The 13,143-nt window shown below is 43.9% G+C and overlaps 1 protein-coding gene across 1 annotated transcript in view; it reads right to left on the bottom strand.

Moving 5' to 3' along the window:
- Positions 1-4,001: 4,001 nt before the first annotated feature.
- The window catches only part of LOC120058111 (proline-rich extensin-like protein EPR1), a 45,457-nt gene continuing 36,315 nt past the window's right edge, over positions 4,002-13,143 (bottom strand). The window contains exon 3 of the mRNA XM_039006587.1: positions 4,002-4,393. Within this exon, the coding sequence (XP_038862515.1) occupies positions 4,002-4,393 (392 nt within the window). The remainder of the gene's footprint in view (positions 4,394-13,143) is intronic.

The raw sequence follows: 13,143 nt of genomic DNA, 5'->3' as shown, positions 1-13,143 counted from the left end.
TCTGATCTTTTAATAGTTTCTGAACTGTCATCATTTAAAAACTGTGTAAGTTGGAAAAAGGACCATTGTACCAATAGAAAGTATTCTATTCCCTTGTGTGACATAGAATATAGGATTGCTCTGGGTAAGCACTAGGGGTAAAACTATGTTGAATAAGACCATGTTGGGAGACAATGATTGTGATGCCTATAACATTAGGACTGAATTAACTGTACCTCAATTAGACAGAGGTACCGTGATTGAAGGAAAATATGAATGTTTTTACAGACACCACACTGAAGGAATTGATGTAGGAAACACCACTGTAGAATGTGATACTATTTGGGTGCTAGAGAATGCGGGAGTTCGTAAAAGTAATGATAAAGGATTGATTATGAATAGAAAAGGGTTGTGTAGTTACATAACTCAGGTTGCGCCATCTCTTACTATGTTGAAAAATCAAGACAGAGGTATTGCTGATAGTTTCTGGATGTGTGGAAAAAAAAAACTAACTGTTGAATGTATTGCCTGATGGATGGATTGGTCCTTGTGCCTTAGTTAGAGCAATTAAATAGGTTACTATTATTGAATCACTCCATGATGACTATGTTAAACCTAGAGTTAAAATGGCTTATGATAAGGATCCTGAGGTATACCTTAATGCAATTGGACTGCTTAGAGGTCTACCTAGGGATTTCAAGGCCAGAGATGAGGTTAAATCAGGATTTGAATCTATATTTTTGTGGATAACACCAAATATGAACTTAGAATGGATTAATTATATATGTTATAATCAACAGGGATTCATTAACTATACTTAATTGGCTCTTAGTGGAGAAGGGTGGAGTTTGTGTCATGTTTGGGGATGACTGTTGCACCTTTATTCACAATATTGCTATGGCCAAACTCAAAGGATTACGAGCAGAAGTAAAGGCTAATGCTGATGTAAATGTAATGAAAATGTTTAGACTCTCATGTATGAGTTTGGTTGGATCTAGCGTTAAGAAAGTGGGGAGCCATGTTTGCTAGGATGACCATCATGTTGGGAGGAGGGTTGTTGGCTTTGGGTATTGCATTTTGTTGTGTTATACCCCTGGTAAAGTCAATTGTGGTTCAGACAACAGTTAAATAGATGTCTGTAAGGAGAGATGACCCTCCTGTGGTGATTGATCCTGTACCGGGTAACCCTAACTGTCTCTATGAAGTGGTTGGGGGGTTGGTCATGCGTGTCACGATTTTCGTAAGGATGATTTCTATGTATATGTTCAATTACCCAGTTCAGATATATGTTTACTTATACATGTCCACAAAAAGTGTCTTTTGCGTCACTATTGCAAGTGATGTACAAAAATTCATGAGGATGGTCATAACCATCACCCAGAACCTTTTTTCTGTGCCAAGTGTTAAAGAGGAGATTGTCTTATTTGTAAGGATGAGGACTGTGCTCCTAGATAATGGGGTTTTAGCATTTTTATTTGGCCTGATGCTTTGGGTTCTTTGTATGTTTCTTTGACTTTTTTGATATATATCGATGAACATATATATATTTTCTTTTCCTTTCAATTAGTTTTGCTTTCTAAAATTAGGATCATTTTACAAACACATGTTAGGTCACAGAGGGTATTCTGGTTACAAGTGTCTATGGACCATGTCTTTAATCATTTCACAAAGGTTGGTAGGTGTCTGCAAGGGAGGATGTTGTTGAACTGTTTGGTCTAGTTAGGTTTTCTTTAATGTTTCTGATTGGATCTTTTACTCTTATGAATATTGGAGATGTTTGGTCTAGTTGGTTTATATGCTTCACTTTGTTTTTATTTTTTGTATTTTCTTGTTTATCATAGGTCTTTTCATTTACTATCCCAAAGTCTTATTTGTATCATTTATGTGGCTTAATAGCCCCAGAGGGGGGATTGTAGTAGTAACATAAGACAGCTGAACATTAAAGTAGCGAGCCACATGTTCACGTTGATCATGAGACTGTGGTAATGGAGATATACTAGGGGACATTCTGGCCCTCTTGTTTTCTCCATTGTGCTGACGGACTGATCAGACACATGGGCACTTGAAACAGTTGGACACACTAGACATATGGTCTGACCTTTCCATTACAAACATACATGTCAGACAGAGTGGCGCCTAAGTGGCGCCTAAAAGCAATTGGACACTAGACATATGGTCTGACCTTTCCATTACAAACATACATGTCAGACAGAGTGGCGCCTAGAGGTAATTGGACACACTGGGATAGAGGGTCCGGCCACTATTATAAACAAATTGAAAGCAGATGGTGGTGAATGACTTCATAGGGGACGGACAATACTATGTGTGTATAAATAGAGTAGCTGGAGTTCTGAGAAAGGGTGTGTTCCGCGGGGTGTGTTCCGCGGGGACATGCCAGTTGGCTGTACAGTTGTAATAAAGAGCATGTTTGAATTTACAAGTTCTGATAAGCGTTGTATTTGAAATGATTTTCCACGACACTCTCTGATGAACTGAAGAGGGCAGAGAAGATAATACACTCACACTCTCTGTTGTGGGCTGTCTAATATCCTCCTGGTATTGACATTGATGAATGAGATTCCTGCGCAATGGAGAGATGTATTGAGCGCGGGGTTAGAGAGTGGGGATGGAGAGAAGAGAGGTAGGTAGTTAGGCGGTTAATGAAAGGACAGAGAGAAGAAGAGAGAAGAGGAGAGAAGAGGAGAGAATAGGGGTAGGCAGTTAGGTGGTTAATGAAAGGATGGAGAGAAAAGGAGAGAAGAGAAGAGGAGAGAATAGGGATAGGCAGTTAGGTGGTTAATGAAAGGATGGAGAGAAAAGGAGAGAAGAGAAGAGGAGAGAATAGGGATAGGCAGTTAGGTGGTTAATGAAAGGATGGAGAGAAAAGGAGAGAAGAGAAGAGGAGAGAATAGGGATAGGCAGTTAGGTGGTTAATGAAAGGATGGAGAGAAAAGGAGAGAAGAGAGAAGAGGAGAGAATAGGGATAGGCAGTTAGGTGGTTAATGAAAGGATGGAGAGAAAAGGAGAGAAGAGGAGAGAATAGGGGTAGGCAGTTAGGTGGTTAATGAAAGGACAGAGTGAATAGGCACTCAGATTGTTATTAGTTCTAATGTTGCTTTGGGTTTTTGACCTTTAAAATGTTTTGTGGAGATGTTGGAGTTGTCCCTGCAGGAGAAGTGTTGGTGCTTGTGATAATCTTTCTACTGCAATATAACCCTAATGGTCAAGAAAAATGCCTGATGGGTGGGATAATGACATTCAAGTTATTTTGATGCCTCTTTCCTTCCTGTTTTTCCTCCAAAACGTTGTAATCTAGAGCATTCAAGGCTACCTCCTAACAAAATGTTGTAATTTGGAGCGTTCAAGGCTACCTCCTAACAAAATGTTGTAATTTGGAGCTTTCAAGGCTACCTCCTAACAAAATGTTGTAATTTGGAGCGTTCAAGGCTACCTCCTAACAAAATGTTGTAATTTGGAGCGTTCAAGGCTACCTCCTAACAAAATGTTGTAATTTGGAGCGTTCAAGGCTACCTCCTAACAAAATGTTGTAATTTGGAGCTTTCAAGGCTACCTCCTAACAAAATGTTGTAATTTGGAGCGTTCAAGGCTACCTCCTAACAAAATGTTGTAATTTGGAGCGTTCAAGGCTACCTCCTAACAAAATGTTGTAATTTGGAGCGTTCAAGGCTACCTCCTAACAAAATGTTGTAATTTGGAGCGTTCAAGGCTACCTCCTAACAAAATGTTGTAATTTGGAGCGTTCAAGGCTACTTCCTAACAAAATGTTGTAATTTGGAGCGTTCAAGGCTACCTCCTAACAAAATGTTGTAATTTGGAGCGTTCAAGGCTACCACAAAATAAAAAAGCGTTCTGTCAAAACTAAGCACACCGAGCTATATTACTCAGTGAACACTGAAACCCCAGTTGATTCTTTCATGCCCTATTTCCTCTCTCATTAATAATGGAACCAGGGGGGATAGAGAGGCAGTAGGCTACAGGAGGTTACAGGAGGCTACAGGAGGCTACAGGAGGTTACAGAAGGGTACGGAAGAGTACAGTGTGAAGGGGGTACAGGAGGGTGAAGGGGGGTACAGGAGGGTACAGGGGGTACGGGGGTACAGGAGGGTACAGGAGGGTACGGGGGGTACAGGGGGGTACAGGAGGCTATAGGAGGGTGAAGGGGGTACAGGAGGGTGAAGGGGTGTACAGGAGGGTACGGGGGTACAGGGGGGTACAGGAGGGTACGGGGGGTACAGGGGGGTACAGGAGGCTACAGGAGGGTACGGGGGTACATGGGGGTACAGGAGGGTGAAGGGGGGTACAGGAGGGTACAGGAAGGTACGGGGGGTACAGGGGGGTACAGGACGGTACAGGACACTACGGGGGTACAGGAGTGTAGGGAAAGTGCAGGAGGCTGTACAGGGGGCCACAGAAGGTTGCAAGAAGGTACAGTGAACACAAGATGCAGGCCTCCTTATTCTTCCTAGAATCTCTTTCTCCTATAGAGCAACATTTTTATTGAAGGGAATGCCGATCCATGTGAGAAACAGACTCGGTCTCAACCTTTAAGTCTTTACTGAAGACTCATCTCTTCAGTAGGTGCAATGATTGAGTTTAGTCTGGCACTGGAGTGACGAACCACCCTTGCTGTCTCTGCCTGACCGGCTCCCCTCTCTCCACTCGGATTCTCTGCCTCTGAACCTATTGCTAGTGCTCCCCCATGCCGTCCCTAATGGGGGGTGCATCACATCTTCTCATGCTTTTGTTGCAATACTCAACTTGAGTGAGTTGAGTCACTGACGTGATCTTCCTGTCTGGTCTTGCGCCCCCTCAGGCTCGTGTGGTGGGGGAGATCTTCATGGGCTATACTCAGCCTTGTCTCAGGGTAGTAAGTTGGTGGTCTGTTGATATCACTCGGGTGGTATGGGGGCTGTGCTTTGGAAAAGTGGGTGGGGTTATATTCTGCCTGGTTGGCCCTATCAAGGGGTATTGTCAGACGGGGCCACAGTGTCCCCCGACCCCCCCTGTCCCAGTCCCCAGTATCTATGCTGCAATAGTTTATGTGCCGGGGGGCTAGGGTCAGTCTGTCCTATCTGGTGTTTTTATCCTGTCTTATCTGTGATCTTAAGTACACTCCCTCTAATTCCCACATCTCTTTCTCTCTCCCCCTTCCCGGAGGACATGCCTTAGGACTACCTGGTCTGACAACTCCCGGCTGTCCCATCCCAGTCCACCTGGTTGTGATGCTGATCCAGTTTCTGCTGTTCTGCCTGTGGATATGGAACCCGGACCTATTCACCGGACGTGCCACCCTATCCCGGACCTGCTGTTTCAATCCTCTCTCTCTCCCTATCTCTCTCTCTCTCTCTCTACCGCTCCTGCTGTCTCAACCTCTGAATGCTCGGCTATGAAAAGCCAACTGACATTTACTCCTGAGGTGCTGACCTGTCGGTCATCTATGAACGTTTGAACATCTTGAAGAATGATCTAGCCTTAATGACCATGTACTCTTGTTTGTTTGTATTTTTACATATATTAAGGATCCCCATTAGGTCGACTGAGGCTGTAGCTACTCTTCCTGGGGTCCAGCAACATTAAGGCAGTTACATACAATTTAAAATTTTACATGACATTACCTTTCATAACACTTTTCACAACACATTAAGTGTGTTCCTGCAGACCACTACTCTACTATCACATATCTGCAATACAAAATCCATGTGTACATGCGTGTAGAGTGCATGTCTTATCATGTGTATGTGTGTCTGTGCCTGTGAGTGTGTCCCTTCACAGTCCCCCACAGTCCTCCTATAATCTCCACCTGGCACAGCCAGAAGAGGACTGTCCACCTCTCAGAGCCTGGTTCCTTTCTAGGTTTCTGATCTCCACCCGGAGATGGATGGGTTTCTGTATAGCACTGTGACATCTACTGATAGATTGATACAGATGGCTACAGGAGGGTTATTGAGGCTACAGGAGGGTCCAGGAGCCTTTACACAGGGATACAGGGGGGTACAAGATGGTACAGGAGGGTACACATGGGGGTACAAGAGGCTATGCAGGAGGGTACAGGAGAATATACAGGAGGGTTGAGGAGGGTACAGAAGGGTACAGGAACTACACAGAGGGGTACAGGAGACTATAGAAGGGTACATGCGGTTACAGGAGGGTACAGGAGGCTGCACTATATATAGAAAATGTGGACACCCCTTCAAATGAGTGGATTTGTCTATTTCAGCCACACCCGTTTCTGACAGGTATATAAAATCGAGCACACAGCCATGCAATCTCAATGGACAAACATTGGCAGTAGAATGGCCTTACTGAAGAGCTCAGTGACTTTCAACATGGCACCCTCATAGGATCCACCTTTCCAACAAGTTAGTTAGTCAAATTTCTGCCCTGCTAGAGCTGCCCCAGTCAAGTGTACAGTAAGTGCTGTTATTGTGAAGTGGAAATGTCTAGGAGCAACAACGGCTCAGCCACAAAGTGGTAGGCTACACAAGCTCACAGAATGGGACCGCCGAGTCCTGAAGCGTGTAGTGTCTGTCCTCGGTTGTAACACTCACTACCTAGTTCCAAACTGCCTCTAGAAGCAACGTCAGCACAAGAACTGTTCGTCGGGAGCTTCATGGTCGAGCAGTCTCCCACAAGCCTAAGATCCCCAAGCACAAGGCCAAGCATCGGCTGGATGCCATGTTCTCTGGAGTGATGAATCACGCTTCACCATCTGGCAGTCTGACGAACGAATCGGGGGTTTGGCGGATGCCAGGAGAACGCTACCTGCCCCAATAAATAGTGCCAACTGTAAAGTTTAGTGGAGGAGGAATAATGATCTTGGGTTGTTTTTCATGGTGTGGGCTAGGCCCCTTAGTTCCAGTGAAGGGAAATCTTAACACTACAGCATACAATGACATTCTAGACGATTCTGTGCTTCCAACTTTTTGGCAACAGTTTGGGGAAGGTCCTTTCCTGTTTCAGCATGACAATGCCCCCGTGCACAAAGCAAGGTCCATAGAGAAATGGTTTGTCAAGAACGGTGTGGAAGAACTTGACTGGCCTGCACAGAGCCCTGACCTCAACCCCATCGAACACCTTAAGGATGAATTGGAACTCCGACTGTGAGCCAGGCCTGATCACCCAACATCAGTGCCCGACCTCACTAATGCTCTTGTGGCTGAATGGAAGCAAGTCCTCGCAACAATGTTCCATCTAGTGGAAAGCCTTCCCAGAAGAGTGGAGGCTGTTATAGTAGCAAAGGGGGGACCAACTCCATATTAATGCCCATGGTTTTGTAATGAGATGTTCGACGAGCAAGTGTCCACATACCTTTGGCCATGTAGTGTATACACGCGGGGTACAAGAGGGCACGGGGGGGAGGGGGGGCATACAGGAGGCTATAGGAGGGTACAGGAAGCTATATACAGAGGGTACAGTAGGGTATGGAAGGCTACAGGAGGATATACAGAGGGTAGAGGAGGCTATAGGAAGGTAGAGGGGTTACAGGAAGGTACAGGAGGATACAGGAGGATGTAGGAGGGTACAGGCGCTACAAGAGGGTACAGGAGCTACAGGAGTGTGCAGGAGGCTTAAGGAGGGTACAGGAGGCTACAGGTGGGTACAGGAGGCTATATGAGGGTACAGGAGGATATAGGAGTATACAGGAGGATACAGGAGGCTGTAGGAAGGCACAGAAGGCTACAGGAGGATATAGGGGGTACAGGCGGATACAGGAGGGTACAGATGGCTATAGGAGGGAAGAGGGGTTACAGGAGGGTACAGGAGGCTATAGGAGGATACAGGAGGATACAGGAGGGTCCAGGAGGATATAAGAGGATACAGGAGGCAATAGGAAGGTACAGGAGAATACAGAAGGCTATAGGAGGGTAGAGAGATTACAGAAGGGTACATGAGGCTATATGAGGGTACCGGAGGATATATGTGGGTACAGAAGGCTATGGGAGGGTACAGGAGGGCACAGCAGGATACAGGGGCTCTAGGTGGGTACAGAAGGCTATAGGAGGGTAGAGGGGTTACAGGAGAGTCCAGGAGGCTTTCGGAGGGCACTGGAGGCTATAGGACGGTACAGGAGGATACAGGAGGCTTCAGGAGGGTCCGGGATGTTATAGGAGGATACAGCAGGCTATAGGAGGGTACAGGAGGATACAGGGGCTGTAGGTGGGTACAGAAGGCTATAGGAGGGTAGAGGGGTTACAGGAAAGTCCAGGAGGGTACAGGAGGCTATAGGAGGGTTCTGGGTGTACAGGAAGCTATGGGAGGGTACAGTGTGTACAATAGGGTACAGGTTGTACTGGGTGTACAGGAGGGTACAAGAGGCTAAGTGAGGGTACAGGAGGCTTTAGGAAGGTACAGGGGGCTATAGGAGGGTACAGAGGGCCATAGTCTACCTAATCTGGCAACGTCGCCACCTCTTATGTAACTTTCACATCTTGGGGAGGTGAAACTCCACATCAAACACATTGCACACACACATCCCTGGTCCCATATTACTGAAATAGAAAAGAATGCTAACTTTTATACTCTGATTGTGACCCTGACTGGCACAGTTTTGCCTGATTAGAAGCAAATCTATAAATCTACATGTATAGAAGAAATCTATACATGGAGGTCCCCTGAGTTACTATGTAGGTTCTAACGACACCGAACAGAAATACTCTGTGTTGTATGTGAATATAGGGAATTATGTTTAGACTACTATGGCTTTTAGTGAGCTAAGAGTCAGACCTGAGATCTGGAAAATGTGTGTGTGTGTGTGTGTGTGTGTGTGTGTGTGTGTGTGTGTGTGTGTGTGTGTGTGTGTGTGTGTGTGTGTGTGTGTGTGTGTGTGTGTGTGTGTGTGTGTGTGTGTGTGTGTGTGTGTGTGTGTGTGTGTGTGTGTGTGTGTAAGAGTGAGTGAGTGAGTGAGTGAGTGAGTGAGTGAGTGAGTGAGTGAGTGAGTGAGTGAGTGAGTGAGTGAGTGAGTGAGTGAGTGAGTGAAACAGATGCAGTATGTTCCATAAAGACAGCCTTTAAGAGTAATTTGAGGGAGCCAATTTGCTATACATTGTGAATGCACTTGTCTGTGATAGAGGGGCCTCCACTGCCGAGTATCACTTCAATAAATGCACTGGTGTTGTTGATAGCTAGGGCTTTGTTGAGTGCGTTTTATTTTCATTATAGCAGTTGGGAAGGACATTATGATGATTAATAAGCCCTCTTCCTGTGTGGACATGAGCCTGAGTGATGGAGCCTCACAGACTCTGAGAAGAGGAGAGTAGAGGGGAGAGAAGATGATTGCCTGGCTGTCCTATTGAACCATATAGTCTCCCTCCAACTCTACGTTGTCTGGATTGTTGTGACAGAGGACAATTACAGAGGTAGAAATAGGCCTGGAGAATGTATGGTTAAAGTGTTGTTCTGTTTTCTTTTTCTTTTCTTTTTGTTTGCAAGGGTTTGTGACTAAAGAGAGCATTGTTGTTGATTTGTATTGGTGGAGCATTGGTGTTCCCCACTAGTTCATCAATGATAAATCTATCCAGGTGGGGTTGTCTCTGTGGTGTAACCATGGCAGCTGGGGTCCTGGCAGGAGGAGGAATCCTAAGGAAGTTTTAGTGGTCCAATCCCAAATCAACCCCTAAACCCTACACCCTGACCTACTGGAGGTCTGAGAGGATTTTGGTAAGCAAGCCTATTAGTCTTTTAGAGAGCCTATTAAACACACTGCTTTGTTTTTAAATGGTCTGTGTGTTGGAGTGTGTCCCTGGCTATCCAAAATTATTATTGTTTGTTTTAAGGTGCTGTCTAGTTTGCTTAATATAAGAACTTTGAAATAATGTATACTTTTACTTTTGATACTTAAGTATATTTTAGCAATTACATTTAGTTTTGATACTTAAGTAGTATTTTACTGGGTGAATTTCACTTTTACTTGAGTAGTTTACTATTAAGGTATCCTTACTTTTACTCAAGTATGACAATTGGGTACTTTTTCCATCACTGGTTTTAGGCTGTATTTTGCAAATAGAAACTATTCCTAACAGAAAGTACAAAAACACGCTATTCCAGCACCATTTCAACTTAAACATTTAAACATCAACATTTCAAGAAGGCTATATATGCTTAGTTTAATACACTGAAAACCAACTTAAAGATACCAAAAACAATTTAGTCCAATCAGTGTTGCTAAATATCATGTGGCTGTCCATGGTACTGATGTGTGTGTGTGTGTGTGTGTGTGTGTGTGTGTGTGTGTGTGTGTGTGTGTGTGTGTGTGTGTGTGTGTGTGTGTGTGTGTGTGTGTGTGTGTGTGTGTGTGTGTGTGTGTGCGCGCGCGCGCGCAAATAAAACAAAGCATGTTGAACGCCATCCCCCTCTCTTTCATGTTGGCAAAACGGTCTATGTCTTTGTCATACAGTACACTTTTAGTTGTTGACATAGGCTACCTAGCTAAAATGCTTGCTAGCCTACGTTCCTCACATGGGCAACAATGACCAGCTAAGTTAGCTAGCTAGCTAACCTGAGCCTACTAGGATACATCTGGGCTACATATTGCACTTCAATCGTTCCATGGCCAGTGCAACAATATATTCATTTATGGTTAGATCAGAATCGCCATCATGATCATTGGTCTGTACAGAGAATTAAGTCAAAACCACAAGTCCAAATCCCCATCTCCATCATTGGCTTAGGAAAGGGTTAATTTAGCAAGCTAGCTACTTCTGGACATCAACACAAGCAGACCAGAAACAGTCACCTTTTTCTGAAAATTAAGTTTTGCTTAGGAAGTGATTTGATTGGTCTAAAGCCAAATCCAAACTGGCCTCCCTTGGGGGGCGTTTGCTTCTCCAGGACAACCCAGAGGAGAGCTCAGCTCAGCGCTGATTGGCTAATTATTTTAAAAATTGTCAAGGAAGGCCAAATGCTTGCTGGCATCAATCCATCAAATGCTTCGGCGACAACATGTTATACTCATTTGGTCCAGACAGCATCAGATACATGGGCTACACATACTGAGAAAGAGTAGAGCTATTTCCCTCGCACAGATGATTTCACCTGTGAGATTGAGCCGCTTGCGAATTGACGGAAAATTGTGAAAAGACAGAGAGACAAAAATGTATTATTTTATCTTTTTTTATTTGTCAAATATTTGTGGAAGCCTAGCTTCCCTTGGGATCCATGAATACACACCACTGGTGAATAATCCTCCACTGTAGATCAATCAATCTAATGTATTTATAAAGCCCTTTTTACATCAGCAGTAGTCACAAAGTGCTCACACAGAAACCAACCTTAAAACTCCAGAGAGCAAGCAATGCAGATGTAGAACCACAGTGGCTAGGAAAAACTAATTTAGCACTAGCTGAAGTTTATTTAATGCCTTATACGGCTAGCTGGAGAGTAGAGCATTGCAGTAATCTAATCTTGAAGTGACAAAAGCATGGATTAGCTTTTCTGCATAATTTTTGTACAAAAAGTTTGTACAAAGATGTCACAAAGATGGTAAAAGGCTGCTCTTGAAATGTTTTAATATGTTTGTGAAAAGAGAGATCAGGGTCCAGAGTAACGCCGAGGTCCTTCACAGTTTTATTTGAGCCGAATGTAGAACCATTGAGATTCATTGACAGATCCAACAGCAGATCTCTTTGATTCTTGGGACCTAGAACTAGCATCTCTGTTTTATTCTGAGTTTATGTAAAAATATTGCCGCCATCAACTTTCTTATGTCTCAAACACAGGCTTCCAGGGTAGACCATTTTGGGGCTTCCCCATGTTTCATTGAAATGTATTGCTGTGTGTCGTCTGCATAGCAGTGAAAGTTGACATTGTGTTTCCGAATGACATCCCCAAGAGGTAGCATATATAATGAAATCAATAGTGGCCATTTGTCAGACGACAAACCATCCACAGAGATGAACTGATATCTTTGACAGAAAAGATCCAAACCAGGCAAAAACTTGTCTGCGTAGACCAATAATGGTTTCCAATCTCTCCAAAAGAATGTGGTGATCGATGGTGTCGAAAGCAGCAATAAGGTCTAGGAGCACGAGGGCAGACGCAGGGCTTCAGTCTGACCCCATTAAAAGGTAATTTACAACCTTCACAAGTGTGGTCTCATTTCTAAGATGGGGTCTAAAACCAGACTGGAGCATTTTGTTTACATTATCTGTCTCCAGGAAGGCAGTGAGTTGCTGAGCAACAGCTTTTTAAAAACATGTTGAGAGGAATGGGAGATTTGATATAAGCTGATAGTTTTATAAAATTTCTTGGTCAAGGTTTGGCTTTTTTAAGAGAGGCTTTATTACTGCCACTTTTAGTGAGTTTGGTACACGTCGAGAGGATAGGGAGACGTTAATTATGTTCAACATAGGAGGGCCAAGCACAGGAAGTACCTCTTTCAGTAGACTAGTTGGAATAGGGTGCAGTAGACAGCTGGAAGGTTTAGAGGCCTTGACTATTTTTGTGAATGTGTCGAGAGATACTGGATTAAAAAACTTGAATATCTCCATTGCTCCGAGGCCCTGGCAGTTCTGTGCAGACTCAGGACAACTGAGTTAATGCAGAAATACGCATATTCAAAGAGTAGTCCTTCATTTATTTTCGAATGATCATGATCTTTTAGTCAAAGAAGTTCATGAATTCGTCACTGCTGAAGTGAAGGACATCCTCACTTGGGGAATACTGCTTTTGTAACACTTTGCGACAGTATCAAAAATGCACTTTGGGTTGTTTTTATTCTCCTCAATCAGGTTGGAAAAGTAGGCTGATCGAGCAGCTTTTTGGGCTTTCGATATTGCACGGTACTGTCTTTCCAAGCTAGTCGGAAGACTTCCAATTCGGTGGAGCTCCATTTCCGTTCCTATTTTCTGGAAGCTTGCTTCAGGGCTTGTGTAGTTTTTAGTAGACCAGAGAGCTATTCACTGGTTCCAATTTATAATTTTTTTTTGTGATGAGACTCCATCTAGGGTATTAGTAAAGTTTAAGTTAGATTAGGTGGTTAAATTATTTATCCCCGATCTGCTGACAAGTTCGTTGCTCCTCTCCACTCATACATTAAAGGCCTGGTGCACAAATTTGGTGGGACGAATTTTTCATATTTTTCAATATTCATTATTTTTTACTTGTGATTGATCAGGGGGTGCTGCAGCACCCTCAGCACCCCTACTT

Source organism: Salvelinus namaycush, chromosome 13 (genome assembly GCF_016432855.1).
Source record: "Salvelinus namaycush isolate Seneca chromosome 13, SaNama_1.0, whole genome shotgun sequence".
NCBI lineage: Eukaryota > Metazoa > Chordata > Actinopteri > Salmoniformes > Salmonidae > Salvelinus > Salvelinus namaycush.
The sequence above is the reverse complement of the archived record's forward strand: the minus strand, read 5'-3'. Positions and strand labels throughout refer to the sequence as shown.